At 40.6% G+C, this 18,188-nt stretch overlaps 1 protein-coding gene across 2 annotated transcripts in view; it reads right to left on the bottom strand.

Moving 5' to 3' along the window:
- TMTC1 (transmembrane O-mannosyltransferase targeting cadherins 1) overlaps positions 1-18,188 on the bottom strand; it is a 226,122-nt gene that overhangs the window by 23,169 nt on the left and 184,765 nt on the right. For both annotated transcript variants that reach the window (XM_084877142.1, XM_084877143.1), the window contains one exon: positions 10,084-10,192. In XM_084877142.1, coding sequence (XP_084733268.1) covers positions 10,084-10,192 — 109 coding nt within the window. The remainder of the gene's footprint in view (positions 1-10,083; positions 10,193-18,188) is intronic.

Raw genomic sequence — 18,188 nt, 5'->3', positions numbered from 1 at the left:
CCAGAGAATGGGTCTGACAAAAAATACTGTCTGCTGTACATCCGAGTCCCCAGCCAACGGCTGCGCTGCCTCAGCATGAAGTCAGCCTTCTAGGGCAGTGGCTTAACATGGGCTCCTCTCCCAGGCTCTGAAGCTTTTCCATGGAGTGGAAATAAATGGGCCTTAGGGGAGAAATAAAATGTACTCCACGTCCACTTTTCACATGCGGTAATTACCCAACATGGTATGCTTTCTACCTTAAGGGGGGAAGGGAGGAGTGAAAAGTAGATCTTTTGAACAAGGAATTCTCTTGAACAAACTGATATGTTTGGGAAACATTTCTAATAGCTCAAGAGCAATAACCAGGAGGACAAGTAGGTTAATGTAGCGATCCTCAACCTTCCTGGTTTTAGGACTTTTTTGTGCTCTGAAAACTACTGAGGACCCAATAGAGCTTCGTTTATGGGGGTTCCAAGTTCTTACCACAGCAGAAATAAAGCTGATAAAATTTAAAAATATTTATTAGTTTATTTTAAATGATAATAAACTCAGATATGACTTTTTTTGTGTGAAAATAACCATATTCTCCAAAGCAAAAAGAAAAAGAAAAAAATTAGAATAGTGACATTATTTTCTATTTTACTGCAAGTCTTTTTAATGCCAAGCCTAACAGAAGATAGCTGGATACTCATATTTACTTTTATGCTCAATCTGTTTTTTTTTTTTTTTAGTTGAAGTTCCTCCTGACATATATGTTTTTTAGTTGGAAAAGGGGATATTTTAATATTTTTTTCATGATTGTGGATATATCATGTAGCCTCTAAAAAACGACTGATGCTCATGAGAAAATGAGAATGAAAAAAGGCAAATTACTTGCTGGTACTATTCTGAAAGCTGCATGGACCTTCTTGGACCTCGGGGTCCCCTGCAAACACTGTGATCAGCTGGCCTGTAACAATGTGTACTAACTATACAGAGTTACAGGGTGTGGTATTCCAACAATGTGTAGGGCCTGCAGAGATGGGAACTAGGGCATTGTCTTCATGCCCTGACATTATGGTCATGCAATCTGAAGTACTTTCGAGAAGTACTTTCACTCTAGTCAATGACATGAGCATATAGAGTAATAGAGTACCCCCCTTCCCCCATCACCACTACCACCACCATCAACCCAATGACTTTATTTTATTTATTTCTTATTTGGTGACAAAGATGCCTAAAATCCAGGTCTCCTGATAACAAGTCCCAGTGGACTTAGTGCAAACCACATAGCCCCAGTTACCCAATAATATATGGAGGAAGAGCATGGGAAGTACTTGTTGCAATTTTGCTATCCCCTTATCAGATAGTGATTAAGTCTTGGATAGAGATCTGAGTTCTTGAAAAGAGGATAGAAACACACCTACAACATTAAACATGGAGAAGGTTAGAGATCCTCTCCCTTTCAGAAAAGTCATAACTTTATTATGACTAATAAATGACTTTATTTACTATGACAAACCTGGGAAGTTTAGGACCAATGGAGGTGTTTAAACTCATGTCAGCGACTTCTCTGAGAAATTCTTCAAGACACAGCAATTTAAAAGGTAAAGCAAAGGTGTTCGCTCTCTCACCCTCTTCTTTGCTTTTCCTTTTCATAAAACATTTCTTTCACCTATCAGTCATCAACATGAACATTTATGAAAGCATACTATCAATGTTTGATGCCTAATTCTCCTTCACATTCAACTAAAATGAATCAATGAACTTGGCGATCCTCCACACCACAGAAATATTAGGTATTTCTCAGCCTGAATTTTCTCATCATCCAGTAAACTGTGATCAACACCACCCTGTGACAATTTCAGGTGAGAGAAATATTTTAAAAAGGAAATGCCAAGAATAATAAAAAGGAAGCAAAAAAAAAAAAAGTTTGACAAGGGTAAGCAACTACAATTATGCTAAGCGAAATAAGTCAGTCAGAGAAAGATAAATATCACATGATCTCACTCATTTCTGGAATATAATGAACAACATAAACTGATGAACAAAAACAGATCCAGAGACAGAGAAGCATCTATCAGACCATCAAACCTCAGAGGGAAGGCAGGGGAGGGTGGAGGGAAAGGGAAAGAGAGCAACCAAAGGTCTTGTATGCATGCATAGAAGCCTAACCAATGGACACAGACACTAGATGGGTAAGGGCAATGGGGGGGGGGGGGGGGTTGAGGACACATATATAATACCTTAACCAATAAAAAAAAAAAAGAGTAAGCAGCCGGCACCGGTTTGGCTCAGTGGATAGAGCGTCAGCCTGTGGACTGAAAGGCCCCGGGTTCGATTCCGGTCAAGGGCATGTACCTTGGTTGCGGGCACATCCCCAGTGGGGGGTGTGCAGGAGGCAGCTGGTCGATGATTCTCTCTCATTGACATTTCTAACTCTCTATCCCCCTCTCTTCCTCTCTGTGAAAAATCAATAAAATATATTAAAAAAAAAAAAGAGTAAGCAACTATATGGGTATAACTCTATCAGGAGGCCTGGAAAATAGAAAAAAACACACCCACATTTTCTAGAATTACAGCTTCCTTCTTATGCCATTTCATCCTCGTTCTTTGCATTTCTAGGCACATGACTTTCTTTCTATGAGAGAGAGACACCTCTAGTGTTTTCCACCTCAGAGCTGCACATGGCCAGATAGCTTGTGCTATTCATTTCCCCCTACTCTATAAATTTCCATTTTTTTATAAATTCTTCAGGTGTCAGATTAAATGTGACTCTTTGGCCACTTTCCCCACTCCCCACATACCCCTCCCCACATGAGGTTAGGTCCCCTTAACATTCGTACTGGTGCTTTCCCTTTGCCCACTTATCACAACTGTTAGATATTGGGGAGGGAGCCAGCAAAGTAACACTTTGTTTGGGGGTAGCCTTACTTTCCAGCTTCTAGATTCCATAAGGATAAGGTGCATCCTTTGCTGCTTCAACTATCTCTCATGGTGGTAGCTAGACGCTAAATAAATGTGTACTGAATAATTAAATCCATGAATTCTTAAAGCTGGGTCAAGTACAAGTTGACTTGGCCACACATGCAACGCTGAAAATACCCCAAAGGGGGCATTTTTAGAAGGACAGAAATTGACCCTGACCCTGTTAATCCTGATCTACACTTCCAACACATATTTTTATGGTTCCAATTTTCATTCTTGTATCAGGTGAAGTCATATTCCAAAATACGAGAAAGGAACTATTTTATTTTAAGTGTTATCAAATTAATTAAAAGAGTTTTTCAATAGGCTATAAACCCAGGGCTAGCCATAATTTGCAGCGAGAGTCAGAGTCATAAACAATGTTAATTTTATTTCCTTTACTGCTGGTGTATTGCAAGCTATCTAATCTATGGCAAGAATGAGCTGGTTAAAAATGATGGTGGGTCTGTAAATGTTTATCATCCATTCTGGGAAGCTGGAGTTCAGCCAGTTCTGAATGCTAATGGAGAACCAGAGGAGAGGAGCAAGCCAGAGACCACCCTGACTTTGAATCGAAGAGTTTATTTTTTGTTCTTTGTTTTCTTTTTTTGCTGTAATAGATGCATGAGGGGATTAGCTTTCTTTTATGTATCTAATTGCTATGACAACTCTCCCCCATGGGTTTCCTCTATCACTTCTCTTTCTCCCTTCTGGCCCCTGGTATATCCAATCTCATCTACGATGACCCTTACCACAGTCCGGTCACTGGACCCCAGCATCACACAATGAAAGCTGAGGGGGACCAGTTGAGAGATCAGGCTCTAGTCCAGGTCCTGACACTAGTGGTAGGATCTTGAACAGCACTTAATTCTGTCCACCTCAAATTTTATATGTAAAATGAAAAAGTTAAAATATACTTTAAGATTTCTCCTCACTATACTAGTCTTCATTTCCCCCCTCAGAGAAATCACATACTCATAATATGGTTCCACTTAGTTGAAGTCCTAAATCTATCTTTCCATCCCTGATCTCTCTCGCTGCCATCTGTCCATATGCTATTTTCATTCAAATGTTCCACTAGCATTCAAGATGTGAAGAGTGTACACATGCTGGTGGCAAAGCATATTGGTACCACTCTTTTGGAAAGCAATTTAATGATGTATCCCAAGAGCCATTTAGTAAGATATCTTGACAAAACATGCTAATCCTCTCTGATATGGGAATTCTATTTCTAGGAATCCCTCATTAGGAAATGATTCAGAATATTGTTTTTAAAAAGCCGTAAGAAAGATAAAGTTCAGACACACACACACACACACACACACACCAAGACCAACAGCTAGAATATTATTATTCATATTATAATGCATCATTTTGATAAACTGGTATGCAGCCATTAAAATTATATTTATGAAGGCCATTTAGCACCATGAAAATGCATACCACATTATGTATAATTTAAGAGCAAGTGAAAAGAACAGAATACAAATGATATGTTAATGTAAGTATAAAAACAAAATAAGTATATTAAAAAGACCTGCAGGATATTAAAAAATGAAAGTACTTGTTGTTTCCAGCTATTATATTATATTGTAGACAAAAGGTATATTTTACTTTCTCTGATTTTTCTACAGTTCCCATTATGTTTTTATATTACTTGTGTGACTAAAAAAAAAATGTTGAAGTTGGTCTCATTTTCTCCCTTCCTAACATCTTGCTCCTCCCTGGCTTCCCCGTAGCTACGTAGCCATGCAGCTTCTCAGTCTTTTAGCACTCTGCCTGGGAGTTCTTACTATTTTTCTTTCCTTTCAGCCTCCTCATGCAGACAGTCTCTCATCACAAAGAGATCCTTTTTCCACAGTAGAGGTTAGCCATTCCCACACTTTCTTCCTGAAACAAGGCTCCCAACCACTCACATCACCTGAATGCATGAAAAGCCTCCTCCTCACATATATCCACAGGATGGATCGTCTTCCTCACAACTTAAAAAAGCCCATTCCTCAGACATTTAACCTTTGCTTTCTATTATACATCAGTTTCAAAAGTGTGCTTCATTTTGGGCCTTAATATATTCCACCATAGAATGTCTTTTCAAGCTTATTAATCTATTTTTCAAATGCCCCCTTCTCAGATTCTCTAATCTGTCCAAATTTACTTACTACCTTCAGGTTCCAACAGGGTGAGAAATACAACATCAGTCACAGAAAAAAACCTAGAAGGTGGTTTTATTGGCAGTGAGGATAGGAAATGGTGTCAACAGACGGCAGCATACTTACAGTAATAGGAGGGCATGCCAAGTGGGTCTTGTTTTTTTTTTTTTTTTTTTTTTTTTTTTTTTTTTTTTTTTTTTTTTTTTTTTTTATAGAATCACAAACTTATATCGAGGGAAATATTTTAGAATGAGTCTGACAAAGTATCTCACAACATTCTTGTGTACAAGACTGAGAGAGGTGCGCTAGATGATAATATAATTCAATGAAGTAGCCAAAATTTGAATAACTGTACATAAAAGAGTCTTGGGTAAAACAGAGGTCAACCTGGAGAGAAAATTCTTCAGGCACACTGTGGGCTTTCTACCTACTATTGATATAAGCAACACTGTTTTATTAAAAAAAAAAAAAAGTAAATTAATACCTAGAAGCTATTCTTACCCAATTTGCCAACTGAAATAGCTGGAAAAGGTAGTAAAATGAATGGCATATAAAAGCACTAAAAAGTCTTAGAACACCTGAAGTTTCAGGCTGACATAAAGAAACAGAGATTAAAGATGGATAAAGATGAATTCGTTCATGCAGATTAGGAAAAGTTGCCTGCAAAATGAGTGAGACCTGGATTAACAAACCTTCACATTTTTAGGGATTTCCGTGGGATGAATCTCCAATCTGAGCCAGAGCATCATGTGGAAGCTAAACAGCTAGCATTATTCATTTTAGGGTGTGATGAAATAGATAAGTGGAATATCAAGACAGGAAAGTAAGTATTTCTATTACATTTGGGAGCCATATTGTCATGAAGAAAATAGATAATCCAGAGGCCAGACAAAGCAACATGACCAGAAGAAAAGGAAAGCATTTAGAAACCAGGGTAAATGAGAAACACGTTAAAAGAAGTGGGATTGGATTAGAAAAGAGATAATTAATCTGACTGGTGTGGCTCAATGATTGAGTGTCAACCCATGAACCTGGAGGTCACAGTTTGATTCTCTGTCAGGGCATATGCCAGGGTTGTGGGCTTAATCCCCATTGTGGGTGTGCAGGAGGCAGCCAATTGATGTTTCTCTCTCTTCCCCTCTCTAAAATCAATATAAATATATTTTAAAAAATTAAACCATGGATAAGCAAACTGAATATCTAAGGCCACTCCAGGCTTCTGCCTGTTTTGAAAAAAAAAAGAAAAAGAAAAAAAGAAGAAAGATAATTAGAGAAGTGACACAGTAATTGTGCTCATAAGCTGTGGTCAAGAAGCTCTCTGTTGCCCTTGGCCTAGTAAGAGCAAATTATAGGACTGTGGATGTCAGCTCAGTGCAGTAAAGAGTTTTCTAACATTAGCCTGCCCAGCACCTGCCCTGCAACCCCGCAGTAAGCAAGGCTGTCCATGTGCACAGGTGGCCCAGAAGATAACCTGTGAGAGGAGAGTTTCACAAGTGAGTCATAAATTGGCCAAGGTCTGTCAATGTTGCTTTCGTATACCCTGGATGTTTGAAACTGCGGAATGCTGTTAAACAAGGTCATGACACACAAAAAAATGAATTCATCTTGCTGCCAAAGAATGTGAAACTAGGTGGATTTTCTTCTAATAGTTTCTCTGTGCCTTGCTTGTGTATCTGAAGCACCTTTTTATCACTAAAGAACTCAAAACATGAAGACAATATGTTGCAAGAGAGGGACGCAATCCCGAGTTATATTCATTGGCTTCTCTCCTCTCTTTGATGTTAAAATCAACTGCCCAAAAGAGCAGAACAGAGATCCTTCCACTCTTTCAATTACATTCTTTGATCCCACAGCATTTTTCATTTGAACCTCGAATAGGAGCCACTGGCAAAAGTTGTGACATTTGCATGTTAGTAAAGGTCATGACCATAGTCACAATGTGGTTTTTGTAAGAATTCTTCATAACTTCAACTATGCAATGACTTTTACATCAACTTGCCATTGTGGTCCACAAAAATATATTTATCACATAATTTATTTTATTATTTATTATTTTTTAAAATATATTTTTACTGATTTCAGAGAGAAAGGTAGAGGGAGAGAGAGAAACATCCATGATGAAAGAGAATCATTGATTGGCCACCTCCTGCATGTCCCTGGTAGGGAATTGAGCTCAAAACCTGGGCATGTGCCCTGACTGGAATCAAACTGTGACCTCTTGGTTCTTAGGTCGATGCTTAACCACTGAGCCACACCAGTCTGGCAATGCTGCTTTTCTTACAGAAACTTGCAGTTTTGCAAGGAAAATAAACCTCAAAAACTGTTTAAATTATAGTTCAAGGCATTAATTTAATAAAATGTGATTAATTAATATGTGCTTCATAAAAAGTTGTAAGAGCTCCAAAGAAATATAACTCACCATGAGATGGGAAGGTGGAAGAATGTTGAAAGAGGAAGTGGAAGTTGACTTGGATCTTGAAAAAGGGAGAGTTGAAGGGAGAGAAAGAAAAGATGCCATTACAGAAAGATGGAACTGTGTGAATTATCTGTATAGAGCTTCCCTAAAACAAAATACTAGGTTATTATTAGTATTTGGTAAGTAATATTGTCATTTATCTTAAGGGCCATTTTCATCAAGAAGATAAATTTAATGTTTATTAGCTGTTCTGTGAGTTGTGGGGGAAAATATGAGTGGGAACTACTAATGTAATGCCTTATTTATTTATTTATTTATTTACTTACTTACTTACTTATTTACACCTCATTATTCCACAAAGAAACTGAAGCAGCTTCCAAAAATATAAAACATACAGTGAATAAAATAATTATTAAGTAACATGTCAATAAAGCCAGGAGTACAAATAGCACACGCAGAAAAGCAGATTGTAGAGTCCGGACTGGTTGTTAGTCAAAGGTGGGGAGCAGGGGATGGGAGAGACTTAACCTTTCCAGTGTTTGCAAGATTTATCATGCATCAGATGAAAAAGAAAACAAAAATCTTGCAATTCAGCAGTCTGGCCTTTCCTAATACTGAAACATGAGGGAAATTTTTCCCTCGAGATGTCATAAAGAAGCCACTGAATGCTGGAGGAGGCGCTGGCCTCAACCCCATCCCCGACCCGATGGTTATAATGAGCAATGTCACATGCTCTTCCTCAGGGGAAGACAAAAGCATCATGCTGAGGCACATGCCCAGCCTCCAGGTAATATAAGAGTAAATTTAGAATATGTGCCAGATTGGAGGGACTCCATGTTCGTCAGTTTATATTAACTCATCTATTTACTCAAAATGTATTGATTGCATGCAAGGTGACAGAGGTAGGGAGATAACCATGAATAAAACCCAACAGCCATTCTCATGGAGTTAAGTATCCTGGTGGTGGGAGAAGGATCACAGACAAATAAATATATGTGAGGTGGTGGTAAGCCCTATGGGGAAAAGAAAGGCAGGGTAAGGTGATAGAGAACAAGACGGGCAGTGTGAGATTAATATTTAGAATGGTTAGTCAAAGACAACCTCTCTGATATGGTAATGTCTGGGCTAAAACCAGCATGACACAGGGAAGGTAAGTAAGATATGAGAGAAAAGTGTTGCATGCAAATGGAACAGTTAGTGCAAATGGTCTGAGTGAGAAGCATGCTCGGCAAGTCTGAGTAGCTGCAAGACAGCCAGCTACTCAGTCATAGGCAGGGTGAAGGCCTTCTTATCAAAGTAAAGGATGCAGGATGAGGTGAGAAAAGGGAATCATGATGGAGCCAATGATTTCCTCAGAAAATCCCTACTGTGTCTGTTTCAGTATAAGCCAAAGGCAGCTGAGGTCTGCCAGAGTATATAATAGAATATCATCGTCATCATTTTAGCTTAAATATTGTGCTAAAGTCTGCATTAAAATCACCCATTATAGACATGGGCTTTTTGCTAAAGCCCACTTATATTATATGTAGAGTATTAGAGCAAGACAACTAACTAGCCTTATCATTTCTGATACTTAAATATTCATAGAATGCTTTAATTTTATTTCCCAGTGAAACCTGCAAATTGAACCTCTATGAACTTGACATGCAGTACCAAGCCATTCATTACATTTAAGCCAACTGAGGGTTCAGGGCATCTTTCAAAGACGCTGAGTTTGATTTTAAAGACAATCTGGCAATTGCATGATAGCCGAACCTACTGTCTATCAAGGGCACTTAAGTGTGTCAACAAAACTTATCATCATTTTAGAGAAGACAACTGCCATTTGTTTCCCTACAGCAGGGGGCAGGCATTCAGGACATTGAAAAGTGGTACCAAATCTCTTAGACACAGGTGAGAAGGAGGGAATGAGACACCCCTCTTTGATACCGAGAGAAATACTGTCTCAGAAGCCTGTCCCGTAAGCCTCTGTGACCTTCTAACTGATATTAAGACACTTGGTCTATAAAATGAGTGGTAATTGACTCCATATTGACTTTAGAGATCTCAGTACATTAACAATTCCCCAGAAAAATGTGACAAGTAAATAGTAATAAAACCAGCACATACTGTACATTCTTCTTGACAGCTTTTGTCTCGAAGTGATAGAGAATATGTCAAAAGGCCTATTATGAACCTCTTTTTTTAAAACTTTCACCTGAGGATATGTTTTTAATGATTTGAGAGAGAGAATGAGAGAGAGAGAGAGAGAGAGAGAGAGAGAGAGAGAGAGAGAGAGAGAGAGAGAGAGAGAGAAACATTGATTGGTCACCTCCCGTACGTGCTCCTCCTGGGAATCAAACTCACAACCATCTGGTGTATGGAATGAAGTTCCAACCAACTGAACCACCAGGCCAGGGCATAACGGACCATTTTCATCTAAGGACTACCTCCACCAACCAGAGAATATTGGAGTGAGAATACTACATTTGAGATTTTTGTTAAGAAAACTGACACAGAGATTAGCTGTCCAATATGAGCTTATAAACTCAACCATCAGTAGCAAAACTCTGTAGAAAAAAAAAATATGTGAAATGAAATGGAAACAATCACCTGCTCAGCCAGTAATGAAGCGAGGCTTGAATACGCATCTGCGAAGTCTGGACCATATCGAATGGAATCTTTCAGCAAAGTGACAGCCTCTTCTTTTTTCTCCTGGGACCTGTAGAGTACAAGAAGGAGAGGGGACATCTTTTAATAAAACTTTATTTAAACCTTCTGATTAGACTCCAAGATCTGTTTATGTTAGCAAGGATTAACGGATTCACTCAGGGTATCATTGAAAATGAATTGAACTAACACTATCTTGAGTCAACAGCTTCTATCTCTGAATTCTTGGTGGAACGAGATGTTAAGACTGGTAAATGCTGCTGTAGATTATTCAGTGATTTATCTACTTTCTACATCCTGCTGTGCACTTTGGGGGAGTTGTTATTTCATATCTCACAAGTGTGTTAGCCAGAAAGGTAAGCCCTCAGAACAGCAATGTGGGACCTTCCCTGGGCACACGGGGGCCATAACTAGGCTGTGGAAGATGACTTGAGGCCCTCTAGTACCAGCTGCATCGCTGCGGACCAGGTGCCTTATGGGGGCTGAGCCACACCACCTATCAGGGACAAGCCAGCCAAACTGCCCATGTCAGTCTTTGTTTTTCCAAGAGAGATACATTTTTTACACATAGCTTATAAAATGACTATGGCGGGCTAAGAACAATCGACTATTTTATCATATTTTGATGCAGAATTGAGGCTGCATCTGTGTTCTTCATTTTAATCTTCTCCCAGGGATTGTGCTTCTGGTTCATAAAGGACTCAAGGCCCCCACGTTATTCCCATTATTTGGGGTGAGAGTTCTGTCTCCTATTAGTGCCTTGGGGAGACACTGGGTTGTTTTCTTGATATCAATATATTTGAAACAAAAAAAATGTACACAGGCAATGATCAGCTTTGCTGCTAGTACAGTTTCACAAACACCGATCCCTTGCTAAGCGGTAGATATTGTAACTGGCAAAAGAAGAGGAAGGAAGTTTGAACTCCTGGAACTACAGAGTACAAAGCCAAAAGGTCCCCCTATCTTTTCCCATTATCAATGCTGAATCATGTGCCTATGTCCTTTCTATTTAGAATCAACAATTGTTTCATCAGCAGTGAATATCTACCATATGCTCTGGTAAATTTTCACATAACATTATTAATTTTATTCATACAGCAATCCCATGCAGCAGGTATTAGTGTCTTATTATACTAATCTTTTCTCTAATGAGAACATTTAGATGCAGAAGAGTCAGGTGACTCATCATATTCACATAATCCATCTTCTGAGTCAAGAGCCAGTGCTCGTCTATCACACCACTCCTGCTTCTTCTCTCTACTCATAAATCTACCTCCGTGACCTTGCTGCTCCACATGTGATTCATGGACCAGGATAACCAACATCACTCAGGAGCTTGTTGTTAACAAGGCAGAGTCTCAGGCTCTAGCCAGACCCATTGAATCAGAGCCTGCACTTACAACAGACTCTTGGGGAATCTGTACCCATGCCGAGATTTCAGCATCACTGCTCCATGAGTTATCTAAGGCAGCTGAGAGTAGCTCCTGCTACAAAACCCCCACAGCTTCAATCTCTGGAGGACAAAGCTCTACAGCGGGAAAACTAATATTGACTCCTCGTGTCCGAGTTCCAAGTGTTAGAAGCAGCATATCACAATGTGATTTTACCTGGAAGATAGTCTTTTATCACAAACCTTGAGAAACATAAAAGTCATGTTTCCAGCACAGACCTTGCATTTAACTATTCAATTTGGCAAACATTTATCACTGTCTCTATGTGTTAGCTATTTCCCAAGGGAGGTGGCTGTCCATCACATCCTTCCTTTATTGGGTTCTAGCTCACTCCTACTGGGCTCCTCTCAATGCAAAATATCAAAGTGTGACACCGTGTCCTTAAGGAGATCGTCCTTGGGATGTGGCTTGAAAGTTGCATAGTTATAAAAGAGCTGCATTACAGCTCTCTTGGTGCTGCTTTTCTTGTTAATTCATTTAGTCAACAAACACTTAAAGAGTGCCCATAAGACTCTATAGAAGTGCACATGTGTACTTACTCCTGCGTTTCTATTCTAAAACATTTCTTGAGGTATCCTTCCAGCGGCACAACTTTTTAAATAAAAACTTATTTTTTTAATCCTGGTAATTTTACTATTGATTTCATGGCTAGCAGAACTCTTCCTCCAAGGATTTTTTAAATTTTTATTAACGTTAATTTGTACATCCTCTCCAAATCCAAAGGGGGATATGGACTAAGGAAATTAAGACTGAAAATTAAGTCCCTCAAGACATAATTTAGCTTGGATAGTCTTCAAGATCTGCAGGAGGCAAAAAACCACACACAACAATTTGATAATAAAATTTAATGATTTTCCATTTGTCATGCCTCATATCAGTTCGAATGGCAATGCAAGCCTTTTATACAAGAACACAGTGAGATTAATTACCACTGAATACAGTCTATGAACCTGTATACCTAAGGTCATCCATTAACATTCTTGTGACACAATAGAAAAGTTAGCATCAAGGTTCTTTATAGGGAATGTGGATCCTTTATGAAAAACTTCATTTCTGTGAATCTCTCAAGGGACTGGTTGACACTTTCAGGAAACCTCTGTATTTCTCAATTTTGTTAGTATATGAGCACTGCAAGATGCTTAACCAGCTCACAGCATGGTGGCCTCATCAGAGTTCATAAACATGTAACAAAACCAGAAACCACACATATGCTACCTTTTTTATAGTTTGCTTTTCTTTTTCTATCTCCATAACGAAGTAGATACTATGGGAGTCACTGTAGGAAGTCCTATCCTGGCCTCCAAGGGGGCAGCTGCTCTCTGTTCTTCAGCTCAACATTCTAAGAAGTAACTGGGCCCCAGATTATTTTTCTCTTCCAAGGTCCTGGCAGGCACAGCATGTGAAGGGTTCCCAACACTGTGCCCCGTGGCAGGGTGTAAGCCTATGTATCAGTGAACGTGCCAACCAGGCAAGTTTTTCAAGCTTCATCTTTCCCAACAGTTGTTTGCTGCACATGTACTCTCTGCTAAGGACAGAGTGATTCCTTTGCACCATTCATTTAAATTCCCCTTTAAGTGGTATGAATTAGGCATAATTATCTTTATTCTCAATGCTAGCAATCAACACCCCAACAATACAAAACTGAGCTTTGGAGAGCTCAAGTGGTTTGTGCACGGCTCACAGCTACACCAGGCCCACGCTCTGCACTTTCGTGTCCACTCTCTCACATGCCGTGCACTGTCTGTGACCACTTTTAAATCCCTTCATAGACAGGACTCATGTCTCATTCATCTTACTTGCTTCTCCTATCCCAGGGATCTGCACATAATGGAAATTCAAAAATTGCTCAATTATTTTTTAAAAGCCATGGTTTTACTATTTTCTTTAGTCCTAGTTTTTTTTTTGTACATCTCCTGAAATAAACTTCCCAATATTCTAATAAAAATTTGACAGTTGAGGATAATATAATACATTTTATAGCTCTTTCTACACCTCATTCAATATTATAGAAGTGATTCTAAGGAAGGCAGAAGTACCCAAGGCTTGGAATCATAAAAAAAAAAAAAATTATAAGTTTAGTGTCCATTTGTTGAGCACTTCTTACTTACCAAGCACTGCTAAGCAGCTTCTCTGCCTTAAATATACATAGTAGATAAAAGAACAGACTCAAAAACCAGGACTGGGTTTGGACTCTACTACCATTTGCTAGCTATGTTTCTTTAGGCAAATTATTTAACCCCCGTGTGTTTCAGGCTCATAGTAGGTACTGTGTATATTTTGGCTTTTATTAACTCATTTAATGTTTCTTTAAAAATCACCCATTAAAACCTATCTCTCCCTTCCTTAAAATTAATTTTTAAAACAAGCAGAATGCGGTGTTTTTGAAATTCCCTCAAAAGTAATATGCGTTCACTTTTTGAACATTCACAAAAATTTAGGTTAGATACTGGAGTGATATTAGATATCTGATGTCACAATTGATTTTTAATATGATAATCATCATTAAATACACCAACAAACAGCATTGTACGAAGTGTAAAATAACACCAGTAACAAACCAAGGCATTATCCTGGAAACCTCATTCCAAGGAAAACACTGGGCTGAGGAGGCCTAAATGGCAGCCCACAGTTCAGAGTCCACTCAGCAGAGGGCGAACCCACCCAAAGCAGTGCGTCTTGTGTGATCGCTAAGGGCAGGAAAGAATCAGGAGCAATTCTGAGCCTCTCCTTCAGCTAAGCCAGGAAAGCTTCTTAGAAAGGAAAGGCTGAAGCAGTTATTTCCAAGTAAAAAGGCATAACAAGAGAGGCAGACAATTTCAGATGGGCACAATGAAACTCCTTAATAGTGGGAATTACCTGTGTATTCTGACAGCACAGACCACTGCTGGGCCAGCAGGAGACAGTGATAAAACTTCCCAATGCATTTGCTGTGGCTCTAGAAGAAGCTATTTGGGGAAATCAGTAGCCCATTGTTGATGTGAACCCCATCTACAAAGAGCTACTCTGTTACCCATTTACACTGAATCGACAGGTCCATGCCAAACGGGGAAATAGAGAAAGACCATTTGCTTCTGAATTGACCAAGCATGTGATTTAGGTAACCAAGTCCACAGGCTGTTTCTCCGAATTCAATGGAAAAAGCTTGAAGGAAGGAATCCATGACTGGCAAACACACTGACCAAGTCAATCTCAGTACATACCCCTGTCCACTTAGCCATGGGCACACTTTCTGTGGAATCAAAGGGGCACGGAATCCCTTAGGAAACCCATGTCACACTAAGCATCCTGAGGACACTCAGAGCTTTGGTTAGGGGTTCCATTGGCACTGACAGGACTGTCAGGGACACCTGGGTAAGTGAGGGAACTAGGTGGGAGTAAGACTGCTCCAGGGTTAAGTAATGTCTCTTTTACTCAGCATCCTGTACTTTCTTGTCTCCTAAATGAGCCACCAGCTGATGACTGATTATCCTCCAGGACCTAAAATATTTCATCTTCACTTTCCTGTGGGTCAATAGTTCTCAAATTTTAGTGCTTAAAAATAATTAAAGTGTTGGGTAAAATGCAGGATCCCAGATCTTATAAGATCTGGGATCTTATAGGTAGGTCCTAGGTAGGGACCTGGAATCAATATTTAAATATATATATTGATTTCAGAAAGGTAGAAACATCAATGGTAAGAGAGAATCATTTATCAGCCGCCTCCTGTAGCCCCCTACTGGGGACTGAGCTTGCAACCCGAGCATGTGCCCTGACAAGGTGCTCCTGACCTCCTGGTTCATGGGTTGGCACTCAACCACTGAACCACACCAGCCAGGTCAGTATTCTTAATAAACCCTTCAGGCAATTCTGTTGAAGGTGGTCTTCAGTCTGTGCTTTAAGACACTGACTATCATGAGGGATTTGCCTGATCAATTGATCCTTGATGGAAGGCTAAACGCCACAGGATTAAGAAAGCTTAAAAAGAGAGGGAGAGAGAAAGAAGACCTCCTGGGACAATCTGAGCCAATGAGAAAGGTCACAGTGGCCAGCTGATCGATACCTCTGGATGGCCAACGATGCGGGGAGGCTGGAGGTGGAGGGGAACACTGGGGAGCACTGCAATGGGAGGAGGCGGCTTTCCCTCTCCTAGAAGCTCTGCTGTGAATGTCCTCTAGTTTACATCCAGGTCCTAGCTTCTGTGCAATCCATATAGTCATCCTATATAAATAAAAAGCTCCTATTATGCTGCAAGCAAAATCCCGCTCTCTTTAAGTTTCCCCGGGGAACTTCCAAACGGCTAAAATTCCTGAGAAGGGGTTCCTGGAACCAATAACGTCTTCATCATTGATTCCATAAGAGAAACATCAAGTAGAAATTAGATCTTGTTCATAATGTGCAAATCTTGCCATTAAACATTTGTAGTTTCACAGGGAATTTCCCCCTCAGTTCTGCAGCAGTGAGACAGCTTCTCTGGTGTGCTAAGTAAAAACATTTGCACCATCTCACTTTCCTGGCTCGATCTCAAGGACAGACATTTAGCAAAAAGCAAATAAAACTTCACCACGTTTTCTTTAAGTAATTAAGGATCTGTTAAGTGTCAATTTAGAAAACTTCCTGGACTCCTGTCTAAAATCTCATGACACATCCGTTTAAACTGAAAGCAGATGCTTGCTTTGAAAAAGTATTGACATTTCGGGAGAATTTAGGAAATGCCACAAACAGAAATAAATGGATTTGGCAATCCACTTGGCAGTAGTACAATTTCCCATTAACCACAGTTGTGAGCTTGGAGTGCTGGACAGCTCTTTTAATTTCTATGTCTTTGTTAGGGTGTTTGTTGCTGTTGGATCCAAAATCTGATGTTTTCACAAAGAAAAAAGTATTTTTTTTTTAATGTGTTGGTGGGAAGGAGGGGAGCTGGCTGATACACTTAGCAGCTCTTTTGAAAAACTGAATTGTGAAGTCAAATTGTAACTGTCCAACTGAGATGATCTTTTCTTTTTTATTTAATCCTCGCCTGAGGATATTTTTCCATTGATTTCTAGAGAGTGGGAGAGAGGGGGAAAGACAGAGAGAAACATCGATGTGATAGAAACACATCTATTGGCTGCCTCCTGTACAGATCCCAATTAGGGCCTGGGCCAGGAGGAGCCTGCAACCAACATACGTGCCCTTGACCGGAATTGAACTCGGGATCCTTCAGTCTGCAGGCCAATGCTCTATCCACTGAGCCAAACCAGCTAGGGCGAGAGATGACCTTTTCAAAGCATACATTTTTCTGAGGCTCTACTACTATCTTTTCTGTACAGTAAATGTTTAAAAATTGGATCATCCTCTCTGTAGCCTCTTTTATGATCAAGTTTACTGAGCTCATTTTTTGGGTGATGTAATGGAAATATTGTATCTAGGTTACTGGCATTCACCCTAGTGTTTCTGCTTGACTTTTTATGGAAGCCACACAGAACTGTCTGGAAGACTGATTCATAGTGTGCGGTGGTGGAAAAGAATGAATCTTTTTCTTGAACCCCAAACACACACTCAGCATTAAGGAGGCCACCTGCTCTCCCCCTACGGTGGGTTTGCAGGATCAGATTCAGGCACTGGGGCAACAACGGGAGGCAGCTGGGGTGCCCGCCTGTGTGGCATGAGTGGTCAGGCTTTGGCTGTCTTGAGCACCTGTGTCCCAGCTGAACACGGAGGAGATGGAACGACTGAAAGTTCTGATGTTGTCTAGCCACAGGGCAGCAGAGATGGAGACATGGCTCATGTTAAGACTGGGAACAGGTGGGTTCTGAGGGCGTGCTCCCCCTGAGCCCCCTCCTCCTTCATTCCTGTGAATGGCTCTTGATGTTCTTTGTCATCAGCTCAGAGCAGCCACTGCCCTGAACCCCAGAAGTGGGATGCATGTCCCACAGTGGCCTTGCTCCTGCGTGTAGGGAGCCAGCTCTGAGCCACAGCGCATGGAGGTGGGCTGGGAGGGGATGGGGATAATGGTGCCAGGCCAGCATCTCTTCGAAGTGCAGGCAAATATTTATGTAAGTTCAGCCCTTCAGTGGTTTGAAGGAAGGTAAGGAAATCATGCTCTTAGGCTGGGACCTGAGAAGAGGGCAGCTGAGAGCCTGACTTGGCCAAGGTTTGTTCACCCCTCAGGTAAAGGGCCACGTAGAGGGTGCAGTTGGAGGCCTGTCCCTGGTTTAAGGCTCAGGCTGACAGCTGCCTACATCCCGACTCCGCCCTCGCCCGCTGTGTGACTTGGGTTAGATGCTCCAGCTCCTTGAGACTCAGTGGCCCAATCTGTGAAATGTGCAAGTGATTTTATACCTCTCCAGGCTCCTGGGGGTGGGGGGAGAGGGTGAAATAAACGCTCAGGGGCAGTGAGCTCACCAGGGCATCTGGCGCGTGTGCCGATGCAGGAAATGCTGGGACCATGGGCTCCTTCTCCCCACTCCACCCAGAGTCCCACCTGGGATTCCTACCTCAGCCTCACTGATTGCTTTCTTAGCAAAGGCAAGATGTTGTTTGAATGCAAGCATTGCCTCTGAAGACAAAAGGGACTTTCGCATTCCTTTTTGTTCTTCTACTGACACTTCAGTCAGGAGATCAAAAACTTGGAGTCAT

Source organism: Pipistrellus hanaki (assembly GCF_964339955.1).
Source record: "Pipistrellus hanaki genome assembly, chromosome: 3".
Lineage (NCBI taxonomy): Eukaryota > Metazoa > Chordata > Mammalia > Chiroptera > Vespertilionidae > Pipistrellus > Pipistrellus hanaki.
Note: the sequence above shows the minus strand (reverse complement) of the source record. Positions and strands in the feature narration are given on the sequence as shown.